This window comes from Anarhichas minor, unplaced genomic scaffold, assembly GCF_050575085.1.
Source record: "Anarhichas minor isolate MPS153535 unplaced genomic scaffold, ASM5057508v1 ptg000030l, whole genome shotgun sequence".
Lineage (NCBI taxonomy): Eukaryota > Metazoa > Chordata > Actinopteri > Perciformes > Anarhichadidae > Anarhichas > Anarhichas minor.
Window position 1 is genome coordinate 688,524 of NW_027466476.1, and position 25,025 is coordinate 713,548.

The 25,025-nt window shown below is 41.7% G+C and overlaps 1 protein-coding gene across 1 annotated transcript in view; it reads right to left on the bottom strand.

The window, feature by feature from the left end:
• Positions 1-25,025, bottom strand: part of mctp1a (multiple C2 domains, transmembrane 1a) — a 117,686-nt gene that overhangs the window by 64,728 nt on the left and 27,933 nt on the right. The window contains exons 2-4 of the mRNA XM_076104802.1: positions 15,053-15,173; positions 714-856; positions 422-501 (exon numbers count right to left, since the gene is read on the bottom strand). Of these exons, the coding sequence (XP_075960917.1) occupies positions 422-501; positions 714-856; positions 15,053-15,173 (344 nt within the window). The remainder of the gene's footprint in view (positions 1-421; positions 502-713; positions 857-15,052; positions 15,174-25,025) is intronic.

Here is a 25,025-nt window from a genome sequence, read left to right on the forward strand (position 1 = left end):
GCCACTACGTAAAAGCTGCAATGCAAATGTGAAAGCCACAACACAAATGCAAAAGCGTTTTTTCATTTGCGTTGTGGCTCTGCATTTGTTCAGCCCTTCTCAGCCACCGTACTCTCTTCCCTCCAGTACATAAATGTTATTAAATTGGTAAAAAAAAAAACTCCTTAGAATTCTATGTAAAATGTAAATTTAATATAGCCCTGTTATGCTTCATGAAGTTTGAGATGAGTTACCAAAAACAGACACTAGAGGGAGACAATGACCACACTAAGCAGCAAGGACAGACTGCCTAACTATTAACTTCACCATCATTTCAACTTCATTCATTGTCTCTTAACACATAAGTTTTACTGAAAATGCCCACGACTAGGGAAACTAATGGAAGCTAAGTAATAAAAAAGAAGACAAAGGACAAAAAGACCTCTGATGTTCCAGTGACTCCAGATCGAGGTATGCTGAGCCCATGAAATCATCCTGAAGTCCAAAGTCATAGTCAAAAACCTACAAAGACACAATATACAGTTGTATAGTATTATATAGTATAAAGTTCTGCCAAAAGAGGACCCTATAGACCACATTACAAATGTTATGAGTCACATTGAATAACCATTGCTGGCATAGAAAAGAAGCTTGCATAGTGAGTTGATGTGACTTAATGATCTATTATTTATAATAAAGCAGGAACACATTTGAAGTCCAGGACCTATCTGTACCTTGACGTATAGCGGGTCCTTCAGGTTGTCCACCAGAAGGCTTACTCTCTCATCCCACAGCGGGTTGAGGTTCTTATGAATGGTCTTACTCCTGAACACCTCCTTCCCTGCAATCTTAAACTTCACATACGGGTCGCTGGTCCCTACAGGAAAAGACAGCAAACACAGAACTACTGTTAAGATACGGGATTAAGAATAGTACAAGCAAAACGACGGCATATGCTGCCTAACTATCTGTTAGGAGAAGGGTCAAATGTAAGCAGGTACCCTTCTTCAGCCCTTCATTGGTCAAATTCTAATTAACCATGCCTGATGAGAATTTATTTTTTCCCCAAGTAGACAAAACATATGTTTGCATATTTTATGCATATATACTTTCACGAGAAAGTACATCTTTTGATCTCTCAAATTATCTTTAGACAGAGATGGGTGTACAGTGTACACACTGCTCTAAAGGCCTACGGAGAAAAGCAGGCCTATCATATGACTCGTGCTCTATTGTGTATCACCAGTAATTAAAGCTGGAGCTTGGATGTAGACATCTCCTGCAGTGCCTCTAGATGACCACTAGGTGGTGGTACTGACTCATTTATCGGTGCCAGATCATTTTGGAGGGACCAACAAATATTGAAAAACTGTATTATTAAATATTCATTTTGCATGTGTACCCTAAATGTATTCTAAATCTATATATTATTACCCTGATAAATGGACATCGATCCTCCTGTCCATCCCCTTTCTGCTTTACTCTAACATCCTATTACCCAAGGTCCATACATTTCAAAATCAATCTGTTTGACAGAAAGAAAAACTAAGACAGGGAACACACAGAAAAACTAAATGAAAGCAAAGGATCAATCAGACACACGAGTTCAAATGTTTATCTGTATGAAAATCAAAGCAACAACACAGACTTAGAGAGACTGGGGGAGTATTCACAATGCAGTGTTTGTGTTTAGAGTTTCTGCAGGAGATAATCAGGTTTACTGGTTCAGTCTGTTCACACCCAGATGTAGATGAAGTGGCCAAAAGGGACATGATCAGGACTAATCACAGGCATTTCATATCCAAATAAAAATATACACATATATGCTTATATACATACAAATACATATAAACATTAACATGCATTCAGAAACAGAGGGTTCCACTGTTACCAAAGCAATTGCCAAGCAAATCATAATGGAGATAAGGGAGTCCTATTAATATACAATCTTCTGTGGTTTATCATTTCTGCCAGGATCTCTTGGATAAAACAGCAATGCAAGTGAACATATGAAATGCACTGTACAGTACATGATACAATACATACCGTATGGCAAAAAACATAAGCCTGATTTATATTGTTTACCTTTTATGATAATCTGCCATGTTTTCTGCAGTCAGCCACAACAAGGCTACGTCATAGACGAGGCTGACAGCGAGGACACTAGATGATAAACGGCTGTGCTCTCTCTGTGTTTACACGCGTTTCATCAGATCAAGGTGGAGTCAGGTTCTATCATTAGCAAGAGAACAAGTTCTAATATGTGACTAACTGATTTCACTGATTCTCATCAGAGCCAGTGAAGAGGCTAATGGCACGACTGACATGGGTTATTTTATAGAGCTTTTCTTTATTCAAAAGCATGGTCTCGCTGTTGACTTTGCAGCAGTACACTGCTGCTGTCATAAACCTCATAAAACGGCTGGTTCTGCACCGACTGGCAACAACCGGCATAAACCGACTCTCATGGGCATTTGCAGCTACCTGTTACACTAACGGTAAAGAAAGCAAGGGAAGTACGTATCATAAGGCCTTGGAGGGCGGAAGTGGATGAACCCGGTTAAAGAGAACAGGGACGCTCTAAGAAGTAAAGCTAATGCACCTCATTCAACATTACACCTGGCAGTCTATTGACAGGGTTATTGCACAAAACAATCTCAAAGCAGAGGAGAAACCTGAGAGCAAGATGTTTCCCGAGGCACACAGAGGCAGCCCGAGTGTGAGGAAAGCAGCTGAAGAGCAGTAAGATCCACACGAGCAACAATATATCTGAGTGCAAGCAAACAGTTTGAGCAGAGACGAGGCTAATCTAAAGGCAAACGGGAGTTATTCGAGTCAGGTTTTTGAGGTAAAGCATTCCAAAATCTGAAGGTGAAATGAGTCACATGCCCTCAAATTGAAAGACCACGCACTTGAATAAAGAAGAAAGAAAAAAGCTGCATAATATTTTGTCATTACAAGAGAATTACACAAAAACATATGGTTGTGATAATCAAGTGAACTGTTTTACATTAGCTCTACGCATCTCATTACAGGTACTTCAGTAGTTATTATAATACATTTTATTTATATAGCGCTTTTCATAGTACTCAAAGACACTTTACATTAAAATCATCATATATAAAAGCAATACACTAAAAACATAAAATACACAGTAATGGTCACACATTAAAAGCAGTTTTGAAAAGGTGAGTTTTGATTTGAGATTTGAATATGGAAAGGTCAGCGCAGTCTCGGATGTGTTTGGGGAGAGAGTTCCAGAGGGAGGGGTCAGATATGGAGAAGGCTCTGTCGCCCCATGTCCGGTGCTTGGTCCTGGGTGGAAGAGACAGGAGGTTGGCATCAGAGGAGCGGAGCCGACGGGATGGAGTGTGGCGGTGAAGCAGGTCGGTGAGGTAGGAGGGGGCCTGATTGTGGAGGTCTTTATGAGTGGGGAGAAGGATTTTGTATTGGATCCGTTGTGGGACGGGGAGCCAGTGGAGGTTCTGGAGAACAGGGGTGATGTGGTCACGGGAGCGGGAGTGGGTGAGCAGGCGAGCAGCAGAGTTTCTGTAATGGAGTTTATTTAGGATTTTGGATGATGTGCCGGGTTCGTGAAGAATGCTGTTACAGTAGTCAATTCTGGAGGTGATGAAGGCGTGGATCAGAGTTTCAGCAGCAGATGAGGAGAGTGATGGGCGGAGACGGGCTATGTTTTTTAAGTGGAAAAAGGCAGTTCTGGTGATTTGTTTGACGTGGTGTTCAAAGGAGAGGTTGCTGTCGAACATGACTCCAAGGTTGCAGATGTGTGGGAAGGGAGACAGAGTGGAGTTGTCGATGGTGAGGCAGAAGTTGTGACCGGTTTTAGTGAGGGATTTTGGGACCGATGATGATCATGTCAGATTTATCACAGTTCAGTTTGAGGAAGTTGGTTTGCATCCATGATTTAATGTCAGTGAGGCAGCTGGTGAGAGTGGAGTGAGTAGCAGTGGTAATGGCCTTTGTGGAGATGTAGAGCTGGACATCATCGGCGTAGCAGTGAAAGTGAAGACCATGTTGACGGATGATGTTACCAAGAGGGCGCAAGTAGAGGATGAACAGAAGAGGACCAAGCACCGAACCCTGGGGGACGCCTTGAGACAGAGGAGCAGTGGAGGAGGTGCAGCGGTTGATGCTGATGAACTGTTGTCTGTTTGTGAGATATGATTTAATCCAGGAGAGAGCAGTTCCGGTGATGTTGAGGGAGGATTCGAGGCGGGAGAGAAGAATGTTGTGGTTGATGGTGTCAAAAGCTGCAGCGAGGAGGATGAGAATGTTGAGGTGACCAGCGTCTGAGGAGAGGAGGAGGTCGTTGGTGACTTTGAGGAGGGCTGTTTCAGTGCTGTGAGCGGAAACCGGATTGAAATGGCTCGAACAGATCGTTGGAGATGAGGTGGGCTTATATTCTAGAAAATTATATAATATACTGTGGATAGTATTTTAATGGACAATACATTCAAAAATAATAATAAAATAATAATCTGAATATGCTAGAGAACCTTTAAACGCGAGTAAACAATGCTAAATAATTCACAGCTGCCAGCAAGTGATGGAAATGTGCACTAACGACGGCCTGCTGGGAAAAGATGTCCACTTCGTCACATTTAAGCACCCTCATGCACAGCAGCAGCGACACTAGAAACACACTACACACATTCGGACCTATTAACATAGCGTTACCCATGACATATCACTGCAGGAGAGCTGCAGTGAGAGGACACGGGTGACAGGATAAGAAAAAAAAAAAAAAAGGTGAAAAAAGATCCAACTAGAAATGTCTGAGAACGCATTAATATGTAGCATAACTGTCAGTAAGTGCAAAAGATAATGCGAAATTACACAAGCATGAAATAAATAAGAAGTAATCTATCATTATATTCTAACCAATTGCTGCATTGTGTTCATGACGCGATACTTCATGAACTATCTAAAGTGAAATGTTCCCATCATGGAAGCAGAGCCACTTATCTCTAAAACTACAGCAACCCTATTTCTCTGTCTATCCGCCTCTCTTTCTGTGTCACACTGATGGGTCGATATTCCCCAGACACACATCACTGGCTCAGCGTGCCACAGTGCCAGCTTTAGGGTGCCATAAACATACTCGGGCTGAGAAGTAGGAAATAAAAAAGGCTGGTTCTGTGGGTGGGTGGTGCCTCAATATGAGGGCGCGTGGGTAGAGCACAGAGGAGTGAATGCAGTGATGCTTTCTTGGAAATCAACCTCCATATAGGTCATACTGTATGACATTATATATATATTTTTCTTCCTTTCTCTCTTTCCCCCACAGTTGTGTTAAGTCCGTAATGAAGGAAAGACGTTATTGAATGTGCCACATAGGGGCTTGTGGATAGGTATGACAATATATAAGCAATCGCCATTATAAGATCAATTAGAATTAATAATGGTTGAGAAGAATGCCTTAAGCTATGTGGGGTTAAAGAGAGTGGGTTTGATGGATGTTTGTCCAGCTTGCAGGCAGAAGGCTGTGAAATGGAAGACATCACATACACACAAGCTCACTTTTGATGACCGGGGATAAGGTCAGGAGGAGGTACCAGGTTAGTTGCAGGGCATAGGTTACCATGGATCTGTAACAGGATTTCAAAGAATTTTGACATAAAGGACATGGTTAACTTCTTGATCCTCCTTTCTGTGCGAGTGAGCGACAGACAAGAAACCATAGTACACAAAGAGATACGGAGTACATATCAAGGTGTTAATCTATGAATCTTTTATGATGCCATTAAACCGAACGCCATCACTATAACAGCAGCTGGGAGGAGAAATAAATGTGTTTGTGAGAGGACCCAGTGGCGCACTCAGCAGGCAATTTTGGCTTGGGTGTGGCGCACAGGCAGATCTAAAAGCCCCTGAGTGACTTGCTTTTGCTGGCCGCTCTCTGTCCTCCTGACGGGCCATTGAGAACATACTCTACCACACGTATATATCTCTACTGAACACCTATTGGACAGCGGCCATTAAAATGCTGCCAATGAGCCGGGCTACCCCGCCAGACATCCGAGTACAATCTGTGATCCAAACGTGAACAACAGCCACCGCTAACTCCACACTTTGATGGTCATTTATTACAAGGATTAACACCAACGCACTATTTGTCAGCATTCGAGCAAGCAAACATTTTAATTTGTATTTAAGAAACACAAAATGATAATCCAAATACTTCAAGTAAAGCAATACCTCAAGTGTATATAGTCTAACTATAATACTTGCTTTTGATTATGGCATAGTTGCATCTCTCCAGTTGTTGGATTTAAGTGCTTGCATAGCCTACGTGCATATTTGCATATCTATTGTTATACGAGATATAATTAGGTTGTGTAATGATCCTGTCTGCCTGTTGCTGTTTGTGTGGCTGCTTTCCCTGCAGGTGTTGGAGGTGGGCGTGGCAGAGGGTCATTAGTAGAGTGGAAACACCTGAGCTCATCAGCAACACCTGGGCCCTGTGTGCCAGTGCACTCTGTTAAAAACCCTCTCGAGTCCCAGTTGGTCCCTCTCTCCTTCCAGAGACACCCATTTGGTTTTTGGTTGAGATTATGGTTTGTTTCTACGCTATACAACATTACATACACACTTTCAACACACACACGCACTCACCTACACTGCTGAAATTACTGACTTCACATGCTACTGTTGGTTTATGTTTGTCTCTTGTGTTGCCTTAATTTGTTTGGCTGTGTGCATCTCCCTTTCTTGTCATGGCCCGTTCAGCCTGGTTTGTGTTGCAACAACGTATATTACATTTTAACCTGCTCAGATCCCCCCGGACATTCCAAAGGACAGCTATGATTACTGTCATCCGACTTCACCCAAATGCACAAACTCATTTGATTGGATTTCTGTAAGCCCATCACAGTGCTCCACATCATCTGAAGTGGACTGCTGCTCAGGAGCAGTGTGCACACACAAGTATGTTGACGACTTAAACCTGACCTGAATCGGTATGACAGGGGAACTTGAACTGACCCTTATGGAACCACTTTAGCCCCGCCTGCTTTGTTCGGTTCATTCAAGTCAGGTTTTGGACTTTTAAGCCCCCCTTTTCTTAGCTCGCTTTATGAACCGGGCACCTGAACTTATGTTTTGATTTTGCACAACGACTTGACAAACAAAAGTAACAGCAACGACATCATGATAGACACCCATGATGACACAATATAAGCGGAAGAGTAGCTAGTAGAGATGCACCGATTGCAATATTCTTGGCTTTATACTTTCCAAAAAATCTGTGCATTCCCACATTGCTAATTGTAGCAATACACAACCATGCATTACAGAAGCGAGTGCAGACACTTCTGTCCCATTCACATCCCAGCATTTACCAATGGGAGGCAGTGTGTACCCACTCACTCTCAAGGGACGTGAGTAAAGCCATTCATCTTTGTGCTTATTTTCTGTTTTGCTTTGGTCTGCAGTAGATTTATTGATACAAACCAATAGTGACATATTTGCCAAATTTGGTTTGATCTTCAAAACACTTTCTGTTGGAGATACATCTCGCACTTTGTTGCAAACTTATTTTGCTGCTCTCTACTTTCCTCCTTAATAACTTCCTTTCTCTCCCCGTCTCATCATACTCTCTCTTTCAATCCCCTCCAGCAGTCAAAAGAAATTACATTACTTGGTCTCATCCCACTAACTTAATTGAATTCTTTTCTGTCATAGAAACTTAGTGAAAGTTTTGGCATTGACACATTCTTATCTATCATCCGACAGCCTGCCCACTCTTCAGGAAGCACGATTTGCCTCGTGGTAAAATCAAAATAAGATTCTCGACATTGACATGGCAAAAATGATGGAGTGACTAGTGGCACAATTATACGGCTGCCTCAGCTTGTTGTTTTTGGTATGGAGAGAAAATCGAATAGACAGATTAGGTAACATGACTGTAAATGTGACGAAATCAGATACCACTTGAAATTGTTAAATGACGGGCACCAGGCAAATATTGTAGTACTGTATAGTATAACATAATAGGATCTTATCATTATAGGGGCAGGCTGAGCTTACAGAAAAGTTCATCAAAGTCCAATGCTTTCATTTTAAGTGCTGTTCTGGCAGTAAGCAGCCACCACTTCCTCTCTCACTTTTCATTACAAAATCACCATCTTGCTCAGATATAAGCACACAAGTCCAAAGGATCGATGCACTGGGTCATTGGCACTTTCAGTCACACAAAGAAACACACACCTGGCTAGTTTGTTGTTTTGAGAGGCAGCAGAAGACAGTAATGTCAGACATGAGGTCTCGCCCCTTGTATAAAAGAATTCTGGAGAAACAAAAGGAGTGAGGGGGGGGGGGGGGGGGGGGGGGGGGGAGCAGACAGTATGGATGCTGGGGAGAAGATGCTTCTGCTGCAGTTAAAATGATATAATGAAGATAAGGTCATGTTCAAACTCTACACCACTTACAGCTATCTTAGTCGAAGCCTTTTAATAAGCTTATGAAAGGTGCTGTTAGTGACTGCAGGAGGAGAGACGATAATGATTACACAGGCTCGTGATTAGCTGTACATTTCTAAAATAAAAAGCTCTTTTCCGTCAACTGTGTGGAGCAAGTCATTATTCAGCTTCCTCATTTTAATCATGAATCTGTAGCCACTCATTAGACATTCATGATCAATAGCTTCCTGTGTCAGTACAGGCCAGACAAACGGTCCTGAATTATTAACTGATAATATATGAGCAGGTAATTACATTTCTACAGAGGACAGTGTGATATGTGCTAAAAATAAGTATCGTACTCCAAGAAAGAAACTCACGGCTTTGGGTGTTAGAGTAGAGCACTGCAGTAAAACATTCCCTCGGTTGTGTGTTTGTTCCTGTAAAATTCCTCCAATAATAAAACACATCTCAAAAGCATCAATATGCACGGAGTAAAATATAGCATGGTTAGCTGTAAGCAAAATCAATCCAACCCAGCATTAGATACAAACGCAAGCCTAATTTGTTATTGGTGGAATATTTAAAGTATAATGTGAACTGGAGTAAAGCATTGTGGTGCTGAGACTTACTAAAACTAAATACAATGAATATGGATGACAAACCGCATGCTGCTAGCATCAGAAAGCCATCAATAATGTCAGTATGATATCGTGCCATTTCAAAACATGAGAAAATGTATTGATTCTTTGAGGAGATATCGACTGCCACAAAAGAATTACAGAAGATTCAGTTTATCCAATGTCTCCGACTGCTCAGATGTAGTGCAATACTTCTGGTCAAACAACATCTCATTATTTACACTGTACTTGCTAACTTTGCCAGTAATACATATATCAAATAAGAGGGTTTCCTGAAGCAAATTACACAGGAAGTGTGGTGCCTTTCCTGAATAAAAGTACCACCTCCGCAAAAATCAAAAAAATCATTAAACCTTTATGAACTATATCATTAACCTTCAGAGCAGAGCAAAACACCTCCACAAGTCAGTTTGCTGGCTGAAAACATGGACAATATTAAACACAACACATTTACTCTTCATGCATGAAGCCTCGATGATAAAAGTTCCAAATAGATTTTTTTCACTGCAGACATTTTGAAATTTCTTAACATGAAATGCACAGGTGTAATTTATAACATTACGACTACTACTATACTTAGTCTGAATTATGTTCTGAATATAAATGAACCATTGTAATGTTAGCTGTACCTGAGCTCTTCCTGCAATATCAAGTCTGCCCTAAAAGAAAATCATAAAACTGTTATAATTCTGTGAATAAGAAAAACATCTATTTCTAGGATAAGTATTAAACAGCTTTGGGGATTATCTATATTTTGAGTATCTGTATTTGCAAGAAGCTGCTTACAGTATGATCCCATAGACATTCAGTGATTGAGCAAAGTTAGGCTGATCTCAAAATCCCACATAAACCTTTTAAATACGCACTAAGACCAAAAACAAAGGGTCTGACCCTGAGAATGAAGGAAGAAAAACATTTCCCTGATTATCACTTAAGAGGAAACTGAATTCCACCTCAAGTAATAAATGTGGAAGCATATTAACCCTCCCTATTAACCCGATAATGAAGTGGTCATTGTGAATGTTTCCTTCCTCTTGGTGCTCACTGCCTCACTGATAAAGGAGGACCTACAACACATTGCCTCTCAAAAGGGCCGCTATTAAAAACACCTTCGTGAAAGAGGCTCACTGATGAGATGTGAGAACAGGAGAGGAGAAAAATGTAGTCGAGCCGCCCATAAAACCCCCCCGAGTCATGCTTGAGCTGCAGACCTGGAGCAGCCTCATGCTCACATTGTGGGCACTGTGTGCACGTAGTGTGGGAGCTGCTGGCCTATGCGTAGTGTCAGGACTGACTGATGGTTGCAGCTCTGGGGTTTTCCCATTACCCAGAATGCAATCTGCTGAAGAGGATGTATTGGCTGTAAAAGGCTGCAAAGACAAGAAACTCTGTCATGAGATGCTGGCAGATGGACTGAGAGCCTGTCTCATTAAAATGGCACACAGCCACACACGTGCATGCCTCTGCCTCTTGCTGCTTTACGCCGATAGTTTACTTCGCTGTCCTCCGCTGACGTTAACCCAAAATGAACCTTCGTTAATGTGCAACGTGATCTTGCTGCAGTTGCAACGCTTGAGATACAGTAACAGTAAGATCGCTTGCACTGAGCAGAAACAAAAAATAAAGCAGAACACTGGATAGCATGTGAGAGAAAGCAATGAAGGGGACTTGAAATAAAACGAGACGACATGCCAACTGTGGCGTCAGGCTCCGGCTCTCTCGCTGCTTTCTTAAGGAACTGTTGTGCGGCAGACAACATAATTAGGCTCGCTGTAGATTCATCGGTCTCCACACTAATATTAGTCCTTTCAAACAAGAGCCAGCACACTCTAGTAGCAATGTGTAAGGACTAGGAATCAGGATAGCGCTGCACATAATCCATTATAGCTAGTGCAACCAGTAGTTATACAGAAATTACATTTAGACTTCATTTAACCATTTACAAAATTGTGTTAAATATTAAGTCTGCAGAAATGTATTGTGAGGAGCTTCCTTCACATCAGGGATTGGAATACCGTGACTACGGTAAATGTATCTGAACAGAGGATGGGAGACAGCAGCTTGTGATAAAGAATTAACCATAGGATACACCCACAACAGTTGAGAGCTTCCCAGTATACGCATTAAGAAATCAAGATACAGGAACGGACCTGAAATGGTACATATGCTTTGTTGCTCCAGCTAGTTAGGGTACGAGCACTGTACCTTCAACATTGGTACATTGTACTCATGTACTCTTACCGACTCGTATACCACTTTATGGCAACTTGACGTTAACTTCTTGTTAGTTGAGTTTAATAAGCCGCCGAGCTGCCAACAGGTTAAATCCATCCTTTATCACCAGCTGCAGAGTTTTTGCGAAAAACAGCCATTCCCCAGTTCACCTGTCCGGGACAGTTACAGTAGCAGCCAATAGCATCATGTTGTATATTAACATATACAATTGTTACATTCAGAAAGTAAGGAACATCTGATGAAAATAAAACATGTTTTCAAAGTCAGTGTTAGAACTGTAATAGTATTATTAAGTATATGCAAGTACCTGTACTTGGTCTGAAAAATAGTGGTGTCGGTGCATCTCTGACCCCTACCATCAAAGTGGACAACTTTGAGATTGTATCCTCTGACTGCTGGAAAGGCATTTCTTGATGCATACTTTGAGGATGCATATTCATGAACAGTCTCTCACATACACAGAGGTTTTGCAAGATTGGAAGTGAGGCGATCATGCCTCAGGCGATGGAAAAGATTCACCTTGTTGTACCTCAGCTAGAGGGAACTAGCGATAAAGACAGAGAGGGCAGTGCGTTTTTATCTGAGGTCCCCTTTAAAGCTGCAAAACGTCCCGTTGGCTCCTCACAAATGACAGCTAGGTCGAGGTCAGGGCCATGGGGACACAACAGGGTCTTTACAACATAGAATAAGTAAGAGTGAAGTTCAAAGCAAGATTATTTGACGGGTAGAATTTGCTTGGCTGGAACAATAAACCAGAAAAGACATGTGGTCATCACTCCTGCACCTTCTTATTCACTCCTTTTGATGTTCCTCTTCCTGCAGTTTAAATCCAATACAATATCATCAGAGGCAGATGTAGACGAACAAAGGTAGGATTAGACTTGAAAACCACATCAGGGTAAATGCTTCTGCTGTACAAGCTGTTCCTTGTTAAAACAACTGAAATACATTAATCTACGTCATTCACCCATATCCAAAGCTTATTTTTCTTATCTTGTCATAATATTAAAACCATTTCATGCGTTGGCTGGTTCTCCTGGCAACAAATGGTGAAATGGTTTGTGCAGCCTGGAGAGAGACTAACGACAATGCCAGCATGTTATGTGGTTGTATCAAAAAAGCTCCTAAATGGCTCTTGTGTGTTGAATACCAGACCAGTGAGGGATATCTCCTCCTTACTCCCATCAAGCAATGAGGATGAGGAAGAGGGAAATCCTCCCTCAGAGGTCTGTGTACTGTGAGGGCTCAGCTAGAGAAAAACCAGCCTCCAAGCACCACAAGAAGAAACAATAGATGGTAAATGTCTATCCTGAATATAGATAAACATATACTGTGCAACCTATAAAGTAAACAAATGAACTCAAAGAGAACGTGTTTAATTACTACGGAAATAAGTGTCAATCAGTGCTCTCACTCAGTAAAAGCTACAGTAGGGTGAAGTATACAGTATAATACCATCATAAGGTGAGCTACCACATGTACATAACAACGTCATGCACTAACCTTCGGGCTTTATGGTAACAGATAGTGACCATAAAGGGCTAAAAAGTAGTTTGACAATTTTTTTCAAATGTTTCCAATGTTTAGCTGCCATTGCTGACTCTGTCTTTAAAGGCAGATTATTTGTATTCACTTACAGGATATCCATACTTGCATCTCTTCAAACTGAGATAATTATGTAAAAGCAACAGGTCCTTCAATTGGCTGTGAGAGCTGTCCATTTCAATTAGCTCTGGTTCCCTCACGCAGGCACAAAAAGGTTCCTTTTAAGACAAAGGGAACATCGGAGAAGACAAAACACTTATGTGGAACCAGATGCACCTCGTCACTGAGCCCCCCCCCTTTTGTTTCTGACTAGTCAACCTTGCCCCCGGGTTCATACATCACTATGATGCATGGACCAGGGCTGCTGTGTCAGACTACCTGCAATCTCAGCACGCAATACATTACACAGTGACACTGCACTTTAACTGGAAATCAGACATCAGCCCCCTGGTTTGACGCCTCACTAGTTAAGGTGACTAATGACGCGATGAGCACGTCAGTCTGCATGTTGAGGTCTTACTTGGCTTCAGCTCAGTTATATTTAGTTTCACTTCCAGGTTCACTGGATCTGAATGTTCGATAACTCCATAATACATAAGCTTTTCTGAAAAGAAGTTTCCTGAAAACACTTTGCAGACAAAACTGGAAACCGTCGATTTATAATTCATGTAGGGTTTTTGGTGAAACAATAGAAACGGCTTCCCGCAGAAAGCTACTTCTATTTAACAACCCAGCACTTCCGACAAGGGAGCCTCGACCGATTGGTTAATGGAGAATCCCACCAATCCTTCTGAGATGTATTGTTGGCCTGCTGTACGACAGCAGCAACATGTGGATATCCTGATAGTACGTGTAAAGACTTAAACTGTTGTATATATTCATATTTAGAAAAAGTCTTTTCTGGACACTGTGACAAAACAACGTGTTACAACACTTGTTATTACGACATTATTGCTCATATTAAATTCAATCCACTATATTTCTTGATATTTTACAGTTTCTCCCTCATAATGAGCCGTCTTGACGGACTCCGGACAGGACAGGTGAGCTCTGAGCGTCAATGCTCATTATTCCGGGGAGACAGGTAGTCGGGCAAAATGTACAGGAGGGAGCATGGCAGCTTATTTGGATCCGTCGTCATGGTGACTTCTACAACCACTAATGAGAGCCCTAAATCCATCACTATCCAAACCGCTGTCTGGGAGACTTTATAAGAGAATCTCTGGCGGTGCCTGTTGTTGCTGGCTGGCCTTTCCACCATGCAAGACATAACTGAGTGTTTATTAACAGTGAGAGAGCTTCCTGTCCTGCACTTAAAATCACAATCACTCTAGAGAAGCGGAGAAACCCTGTTTAGCAGAGGGGTCGAGTTAATATCTTTGATAGCAAAGAGTAGATAAACTACTTACCACAATGGGAGAAATAGAAATGTGCACTATGAAAACATGCCTACTGCTGCTCCACTGACCCCTCTCAAACATCACAAAGTGACACTCATCCTAATTTTGAGTCTCTAACTTTGGTTCTTTAAAGCTACTAAATCAAATACTTATCACAAAATGCAGAAACACGTGAGAGAGTATGGGCTGCATAGAAAAATACAATTCTCTAAAGTCTTTACTGACACTAAAAGCCTTGATCACACCGCCAATAACACTGGGATAGAGAAGTTAAGACTCGCACTATGATTTAGTCATGTGATACTAAAGTAACCAGGAGATGATAGTATTGCCTCCGAGTGTGATAATGTTGTAGCTTAAGCCACAGCTGAATTCTTTTCATGCCTAGATGCACAGGAAATGTGCCGCATCATTCCTCGTGATTTCACCTCACTTCACACACTGAAAATGTGAGTGTGAGCCGCGAGGAGGAGATGTGTGATCTAATAAAACCCTACATGGGGAGAGAGATAGAGAAGAAGGAGTGAAATGTGAGAACAGAGAATAGAGGTGAAAAGAGGAAAGGGGGTGCCAAAACAAATATTACATTTACAAACAGAGGCACATATGAAAGATAGGAGTGGACACCTAAAGATAGCAGACAAATGTAGGATACAACAGCATAAGACAGTTCAGTTCTTTGAGGATGGTAGCATCCTGGTGTGCCGGACCGCCTGTGACAGCGACAAAGCAATTGCTTTAATTTGGTCGGCTAAATAAAGCTGTCCAAGCCGTCTCCCCACATAAAACTCAAAGCTGTTGAGGTAACAGGAAGAGCAAACAGAGCTCCTACCGGTTCGATCTCGGATGGCCAGGTTGTTCCCTTTCTTCAGGATGATATCCAGCTGGTACATGGCTGGACTGGGAGGCTGAGGTGGGGGCTCTGCATTACTGGGTCCCGCTATGTTGATGCCCTGTAGAGAGAAGACGTTATACCAGTCATACAGGTTTACCGGTGCAGTACAACTTACTCCAGCATCTTGACTTTAAAGAAGAAAAATAAACTTCTGTTTGAGGAGAGGAGAGAGGACTTAGAGTACATACATCAGGGAGACATCCGCGGAGAAAATATGAACACAAACTAAACCACCGAGTAGATCAAAAATATCCAAGAGACTGAAAAGAAAGAAAGAAAGAAACGCCTCAAGCTTTGGAAAGTCAATACATAACATAAAACGTGGACTCATAGCGAGCGTGCCACCTCCTTGGGAAGCTTCTGAGTGTCAGGCTCATCTCTGTGGCTTTACATGTCACACTGCACTCCACTTTGACAGGAAGCCCCCGATGGCTCTCATCGTGGTTTCCCTTGGAGCTCGAGGGCACATTAGCAAGCCACATGAATAACCAGGCTATGCGCTGAGATTCACTACAGCTTACATTCTTTCTCCATCTCATCCCATTTGTATTCTTCGACCCTCATTTCTTCGACCCTCATTTCCCCCCCCCCCCTGTTAGACAACTCGTGCATGGGCAGTCCTGTCGTGTCTATAGCTATCGTACTCTGAGATGAGGCTAAGAATAACTGTATACGATCAGAAAAATGCTAGTGGGCTGCTGAGAGGCTACCAAGGCTACTGTAGCATGAGGGCACCTCTCACTAAAAAGCTATCAGGGTCAGAATGCAAATGAAAAAAAGGAGAAAGAAGACACACGAGGAGGCTCCCCAATAACTCATTAAAAACATAAAAACATGTTTTCCCTCCAGAATAATGTCTGACTGCCCTTAAACATAAGCGGACCGTGGACTATTGTCAATGGAAATCCCTGTAATAACAGTGAAGGAGCGATACCTCCACCCAGTCTGTATTTCTATGTGCAGCATGATGGTGTTCTGTTCTCCCACTCGCTAGGGACAGCCCTACACTGAGGCTACCGGTTACCAATAGTGAGTCGTATTACAACGGTTATCTTGGGCTGCCCTCAGGAACCCCTGATATGATCATTTATAATGAATGTTATTCTTATCTTTTGAGACACAAACTACCTGAAACAAGCCGGCATTTGTAGCAAAGATTGTAGGAGACAGTTGCATCAATATAGAAAATGTCGTTAAAATACTACTACTACTGTTTGTAGTTCAGGCAACAGTATCTCAGCACGAAGCCCACTGACACCTGCCAAAGGGTATTATTACCACTGTTTCCACATTAATAATTTATCAAACCTAGGATTATGGATATCAAAATGTATATGTGTGGAGAGTAGCACAGACTACACACAGCAGCTATGTGATACATGTGGAGCTGTGAACAGCTTGGAGCTCCCAAATCTCCATGGAAAAGTCAAAGCAAAACAATTTCAGCTTCACAGCTCCTGCTGTCAAACAAGCAAAACACCAGAGGGAGGGGGGGTAAGAGTGTATCTGTTCAGCTCAACAAATATCTGGAGAAATTCAATGTAAACATTCAGGGACGGACAGAGTTAAGCTGTGTGTTCTGATAGGTTAAACCGAGGGTCAACAGTGAATGCAAGTCACTGTAATTGAGCTGCGAGTGGATACAACCAATAGGATTGGACAACAGTTGCTGAGGTCTGACCATGTAACATTAGCCGTTTTATCTACGAACGCAACTAAAAGACAGTGACACAGACCATCACAATGTTGAGTCGGGTCACATCATGACCCACAGCGATTAGGAAAAAGAGGGTAATCCCCTGACACACTAAAAGCGTGCACACACATTGGGAGCACAAGATTTGAAATGGATTTGCAGATAATGTAAGCTCTTTGAATGAAAGGATAGATAAAGTCTTTGTTGATTTCATCTGGTTGTTTGTTTTAGCAAACAGGCTGCCCAGTAACAACTGTTGAAACCATGAAAAGAAAGAACGAAGCCAGCAGTTAGAGACTACGGTGACTTTACGTTGCATATCCAAACTCATGGGTAAGAAGGGCGTCACCAGTTGGGCTGTACAGCAAATATAAAGGAGAGTATTGGTAGGCTACATCTTTTAGAGCCACTAGAGTAAAAACAAGTTAAAGCTAGTATTGACAGAGACATAATGACCATCGCCCTGGTCCATCCTTAGGGACACACTCTGCTCAGAGGATTCGTATCCACTGTGTCCCCTGAATCCAGACACTACACCTCAGCCCTTTCCTCTGTACACTGAGGCCTCAATGGAAACACACACACGCGCACACACACGCACACTCCACCTGCTCTGTGTTTCATGTGATTCCTTGAAGCTGACAGAGAACTAAACAATTGCTACCACAGCCTAATTTTCAGTCTCTCTCCCGTCCCAGAGGGCACTAAACATTCTGGGTGACCTTACAGATCAACAGACTGAGATGAAGTTCAGGACAGAGAAGCACAGACACACACAATATATACCCAAAAAGCAAGGTTACGAGATTGTATTCAAGCTTTCTGAGCACAAAGATTATTATTTATTCTCATTTAAGACGTGCATACTAGAGATAAAATGACGCTCATCGAATAGACAAATGCAGCACGGTCTCTGGGATGAAATACCATTCAGCAGCACGATGTAAACACAGGAAAGAAAGGAGTTCCATTACAGTTGCATGTGGCAGCGACCCAGTGAGAGTCAACCATCAGAGCACTTAAGGTGTACATTAAATAATCCCTGGAGAACTACACTGGAAAGTGCTCTGTGGATTTGGACACGAGCCTTCAGCATTTCACAGAAAACGCTTCTGACTGGACCCATTAAAATATCAATCAATATCCTTTTCCATTAACTTAATACTACTTTGAAACGGGAGCTCGGGATTGCGTTGAAAATATTGATGGAGACATCGCATCCTTCCATCATCACCAGGGGGCCGTTTGCATACATACGTGATTCACATGCACAATGAATTCACGATACATATTCACACGCACGATGAATCAGAGAGCGGAAAGCTGGTCCGTCAATAACTGAGACGGATGATGCATCACACTTAAAAGGATGAGAGTAAACATTCAATAGGATATTCCACACCAGCAGACACGAGCTGCTGCCAGCAGTCCGAGAGGAGGGGCCGTAAAAGGTTCAGGAGTAGATTATCTGGATATACTGCACCAGTCTGAGCTCCGGGACACGTTATGAAGCCATAAAAACTACTTAAGTCAAACCGCTTCGCTTCTATTGACTCCGTTCCACTCAACTTTAATTAGAGTCGCGCTGTACATTACAGCTCACAAAGACCCGGCACACAATGCCACAGCTTGAGCAGAGCAACAGTTTTAGTAGTAGAAAAAGTAATCCGGTCGTAACAGAAAACTAACGGCAGGTTTTGGTGTATTTTACTTTACTGACATCTTTTCACTGACACATTTGTGCAGCAAACTGAAACTGAATCCATGACCTTCGGATGCATTTTGGGTTAATTTTAACCGATATCCGTATGCTCCTGAATCTCCATTGTTTAGTCAAAACTCGCAAAAAGGAAACAAAAAGCAAGTTCAGTGTGGCAATTGTCGGTAGACTAAGTTGGTCATCTGGCAGCTTTAAAATGTTCCATCTTTTTTTCAGCACCAAGTGTGGGCCGGCACTAGTGGCTCTTCACCGAGGATGTCCTCACCAGCACCACATGACCCAGAACTCTGCTCTCCCTGACAAAAGTGATCCTCAAGCTCTGGGTGAAAGCAGCCCGGAGTGAAAGGTTAACGCTAACCCACAAAGGAAACTGGGGTAGTGATAAAAATGGATGTAATTTATTATCACAACAACCTAAACATAGTTACTGGAAATAAGCGTGTATGTAGTTTTAAACACAGGGGAAAAATAAGCTACAAATAGGCAATAGAGTCCTTTCCCATTGCCTATAGACTACAGTAAAATCTTTTTTTATGTCTGTACATCAGTCACTTTCAATTCAAATGGGTAGACTGACAAATATGATTAATTGGAAAAAATAATGTTCTGGTCAATGGAGTCTGGTAGCTTTGTAGTGGCTGCTTCTTTTCACTTTGAATTAAGAATATATTTTTGACCAAACCAGTGATTGTTGAGACAGTGGAAAGATCAACAAAGACTGTTTTGATGAGGTTTTTTTTTTAAATGGTAAAATGGTGTGCTGGAGACCGGGCTGTGACTACTGCAGATTAATTTGTCCCAGGATTTAATGCTATCAATTGAAGAGAAAAGCCAGATGTCAGTGGGGGTTTTCTTGCATTGGGAAAGAAGGCTCCTGACTGTGCTGATCATTGTTTAAGCCTTTCTTTGAGCAGAGCCCTGCAGTTAAAGCTTCACTGCTGCTTGAAAGAAGTGAAATGGCCCACTGGGTGAATTTCCTCAAAGTTCACATTTAAAATTGAAAAAGGGCAAACGGATAAGTAACAGCTGCTGAGTAAACTTTCTTTTTGGAGTTATTAACCAGAGTCATATTTCTTCTCCTGGATTATATGTCATGACAGTGGTGTCTTTATGGAGGAGGACGCCTGTATTTAGCCCTGGGCTCTGTGTGGAGCCAGACACTCATTTCTCAAAAAGATGGCAGGTCATTTCCAGGCTCTGCAGCTCCTTGCATAACGATAACCTGTCCCTGCTTTGCTCATTAACAAGGCAGTGTGACAGTTATTTCTGTTAAGAGATTCCACTTCTCGCTACCAAATATAAAACCTATTTTTTGTCTCTACCTGCTTTGACCATCCACTCTCTTAGTTCTTTTCATTTACAGTTATCTTTCTGTGAGGAATAACTCGATGTCTTTGAATTGCAAGTGATTGTTAGTTTGCTTTTGAGTGTCATATCAAGTACTGTCCGTAAGGTTGAACCAGATCATCACATGCACATCACGTCAGGCAGCGCAAGAGAATACAAAGCATCTTTTTAGAAAATAAATTGTGAATGTGTGCGAGCAGCAGCGTTGCTGCAATGCGTTGGTGAGCTGAGCTTACGGGAGATGCGAGTTAGCTGTTAACCCTCAGAAATGTCAGCCTATGTTAAAAAAAAAGAAAGACGGATACAGAGTGTAGAGTTTTTAGCAAAATGTGGACTTCTAAGTATTTATTTACTGAAGTCAAAGGTAAAGCCGTGTGCTTAGTTTGTGGAGAACAGATCGCAGTGTTTAAGGATTACAATTTGAATCGCCATTACGAGACGAAACACAGAAATACTAAAACTTGACTGATGCAGAGCGGACATCTGAGGCTTTGTTAGCTAAGCTGCAAAAGCAACACGCGCAGAAGATGTTGGTTCACTTTGGATCGACCTACATATGTGAACAAACATGCTCCGTGATGAAGTTTAACAAATCCAGATCCAGATCCTCTCTCACTGACCATCACCTGTCGGCTGTCCTTCACACATTCAGCCTGACTTCAGTGCACTCCTTCACTGAAGTGTGAAGTTCCTGTCAGTGTTTTACTATTATATATGGATATTACAAATGTATATTTGTTTGGATCATTATTCCTGCTGCAGATGTTTCAGGTGGAGTTTATTTTAACTCCTGTATACACTGCTGTTCAGTTTGGGTGGTTGAAAAAATATGTTTAAAGTAACTAGTAACTAAAGCTGCCAGACAAATGTAGTGGAGTAAAAAGTACAATATTTCCCTCCGAGATGTAGTGGAAGTACAAAGTTGAATAAAATGGAAATACTCAAGTAAAGTACCTTGAATTTGTACACAAGTACAGTACTTAAGCAAATATACTTAGTTACATTCCACCACTAATCATAATATTTACTCTTACCACTCACAGCTCATCAAAACCATAAGAGGTGGAATAATAGAGTTCAGTCTATTGGTCCGGCCCTCCACAACAGTCCCCGTTTCTCATGTGGCCCCTTGAGAAAGATAATTGCCCACCCCTGCCCTAATGGATTGATTACTTTGTATAAATAATCAATGAATGATCATTTGCAGAAGACATTACTAATTCATTTTAGCCCGTTGAAATATAAATTACTCTTAGGCTTCACTTTTTAGTCCAACTAATGTGAACAAATTAATAAGCTCACACACAGTCCATTTCATTCAATTCACTGAAAACCAAGACCAGCTCCTCAAAGGCCTAACCTGATCAGTTTAGTACTGATCCGAGACCTGATTTCCCCTGCAGTGCTGCTGTACATTAATCAAACCACATTACGAGGCTCTCCAAGTAAACGTGGCTCTTTAATAGTACTGAAATTGATCTCCTAATGGGAGCTGGGTAATTTAATCAATTCAACAATTTAAATGATTCACCACAGCGCAAAAATAATCATTCAAACATGCAGAGAAACACAAAGAGGCAGTTTGGTAAAGCACATTGTGTTCAGGGTGACTCGAGGTCTCCTCTCCTTCCTTATTTATTTGCTCCAACATGTTCTCCGTACGCGAGTACACTGAGGACCGAGCCAAAACACAAGAAAGTGTATTAACCTGCAGTTCATCACACATCAGCCAATACGCTTACAGCGGCGGTGTAACGATACAATACTGTGATAGATGATCACGATCTAGCGAACCACGACATCATACTGCTCAGCCACTGGCAGGTCTCTCAGGGTCACATGTTTAAAAACTAAATCTATGTGCTTAATGACTCTGGTCCCTGACTTGTGATAAGTGCCTTCTTTGATGTCTGGATGAAAATATGAAAAGAAAACGTAAATATGCTTCAATAAATGCAACCGAGCCTGCAAACAGGAAAGCCCACGAGTAGATCATTATCAATTAATAATAAAAACAAGGAAATTGAAATGTAGTTCATAGAGCAGATGTCCATCAAGGGAGGTGAGACTCCTGAAGTCTGGATCTCTTATCTAATCTTTGAGTTTGTTTCCTTGAGGAAAGGGAGCTAGGTCTGTTCCAGGCAAAAACATTAGACGCTGGATGAGTGTTGCTATGCAACCACAAAAAAAAAATAAAAAATAAACTTCACAGATGGAGATAAAAAAATATCCCCCGTTTTCCGTGATGAACACAAAAATAGTGTAATGTGTGTAGAAAAGGTGTGCGTTTTGATATTTCACAGGCGAATAAAGCGAATCCATTATTTATCTTTATGGATTCTTTCTCAGCCACAGAGCCTCTTCCCAAGCTTCTCCTGCACACGGTGTGCCGTCATCTATCAAAGAGTTAAAGGTTTCAAAGATAAAGGCATGCAAGCAAAGCACCATGCACACCTACACACACACACACACACACACACACACACACAGGGAAACACAAACTGATTTCAATGTCATTACACATTAATAGAACACAGTTAGTAATGAACACCAGCAAAGAATATAGAAGAAAAGAGATTCTGGTGCTTTTTGTGACAACTGCTGCTAGATGGCACTACGGCCTTTTTTTTACTGAAAACGCCAACGAGTCTGTGGCCATGGATGTATGAAGAGGAAAATACAAACACTTTAACAGCCGTAATTTAAATCGGAATGTCCTAAAAGTTGTAAAATGCACTAATGCTAATAGCACAAGATAAAAATAATTTAAAATGGTATCGTCAGTGAGGCCTGTTGAACTGCTAGAAATGTAGCTTTCATGTAGGCGATCTAACTATAGGACATATGTGGGAGGCGAATGGTGAGGAAGAAGAGATTCAGCTTAAGGTCGTTTCCAGCTGTATGTTATAGCACACTACAGTATATTTCTCCCTCAAGACCCTCCAGAAAAAGTTTCGAATGAAGTGAAGCGATAGTGTGATGTCATTGTAAGTCACACAGACCCTTTTAGTTCTTTTAGGGCGCTTTCACAAGCCAACATTTTGTCCGTTTTAATCAAACTCTGGTGCTGCTCAACCACTGGTGTGTTTAGGCATCTGTGAACCCAATAATCGTACTCTGGTGCAGATCAACATCCGAAACCTCCTTTGGCAAGCGGTCTTGGACCTTTTCTAAGCGAACCAAAACACAGGCTGCCTGCGCGGGCATTTGTTGAGATGGACACAGCAGGTAAAATAAAGGTCCGGTTAACACGAGTGGCAGAGGACCGACTTTGACTTCTGCAAAGTGCCATGTTTGTTTGACATCTTGGCTGAAGATAACATTCAGAATGTACTAAATAAAGCCCCCAAATAGTGACATTTTTTTAAAGTCAGTCATGATAAACTGGAGGGGAAGGGATCCGCAAATCTTTTTTTTTTTTTGAATTTGGTCTGCTTTAATTTTTGCACTGTGAAATGCAATCAGACAAAATAGAAACAAACCACCTTTTTTAGTTACTGTGACTTTGTATTACACAATACATCATCCTTAGGTAAAATATTAAAGATATTAAATCAATTTTAAAAAGTTGCAAGTATCATGTGCTAGAGAATTTGAGCATCACATTACATATTATTGAAACTTGTGAAATGTACCTGTAAACATAACTAAACTGTACTATTGGTCATCTACCACGAATACAAAGTCTGACCTCAAATGAATGGAGTCCCGTCATACAGTAAACTCATAAATGTTTCACTTAAAACCCACACATTGCTGACTGAGCCATATTTCCATTCGGACAGCCTTAGTCACAGATGTTTGTCAGCAACTCAATAAAGTAGTCACTCCATCAGTGAATCACCTTTCTCATTTTTCATCACAATAGTCTTCGCTCGCCTGCTCTCACAAAACCACCTTTCCACTGCCATGTATCCGACTAAATATTAGATTATTAAAGTTGGCAAATGATAACATTTTTTTGCACAAACCGCTGATATAGCTAAATATGCACATAGTTCTCTTTCTCATCACACAGTGTCAAGTCTTGAAAAATGTTCTCCATTAAACGTTTCCAGCCAAATAAGCTGCTGCATTAAATACAGTATCTCAGGACCATTGCTGACCCTCTCCTGAGCCTGTGCAGCCTCGTAATGTGAACACAGAGCCAGTTCAGCAGACAGTCAACAGCCACTTGGCTGGATAATGAGGTACCTTATCTGTGTTATTTTCCTAGTAACAGTCTAGAAGTGCACGGCCCCTTATAGCATCTTAGATAAAGCCAGTCTCAGAGTGGGCTAACAAGTCTCTTGATGCAGCAGGTGTAATAATAACACTTACCTGTGTGCTTGAATACATGACAGTTAAAACCCTGATAAGTAGAGTCAACAGTGACAAACTATATTAACACCTCAAAGTAGCGCACACGTTTAGTACACACTGCAGCTGCTCTGACAAAGTACGTACTGTTGCATGCCGTGTGCATTTGATTGGGACATATTACGTCATAGCATTGTACGTTTAAAGTTGACCCTCATATCTACTGCGCAGAAGATTGTTGGACAGAATAACCGGAAAAACATGCAGTACGACATCCGGGTGTTTTTGGCATACTGCATTTAACATACTATGTATTGGGACATACTAAATAGTTTTTTGCCATACTCAATAGTATGGTAGTACGGCCATTGGAACGCACAGAACAACTTTTTGGCACTTTTAGCTGGAAAAATCATCATCAGATAGCCGGCGGGTTCGGAGACTGCATTTCGGCCAATGCGTTCCGCCTCTTATGCTCTCCACACTGGTATCACGTTCAAACAGACTTCGGCTGAATGCAGGTAACTCACTACTGCTAACTGGGCTAACGGCAACCAGAACACTTCTTATGCCAAAATCTTGTCCCGTTGCCTACATATTCTATGTGAAGGCAGCATCTCTTTACAGAGATTACCCAAACACGAACCTGTCAAATATCTGACATTCATCTGGCCGACGTGAGCCCCATTGTGTCGAGCACAATGACTTTACGAGGAATTAATAACAACTAGATTAGCTTTTCATGACCAAGTGAGTGAAAAGTGAAAATGTCTTTTAAACAAAGATGTACAGTGGTGAAGCCTAAATCCACACATCAATCACCATCAATTTCCATAGACTTCCTCACC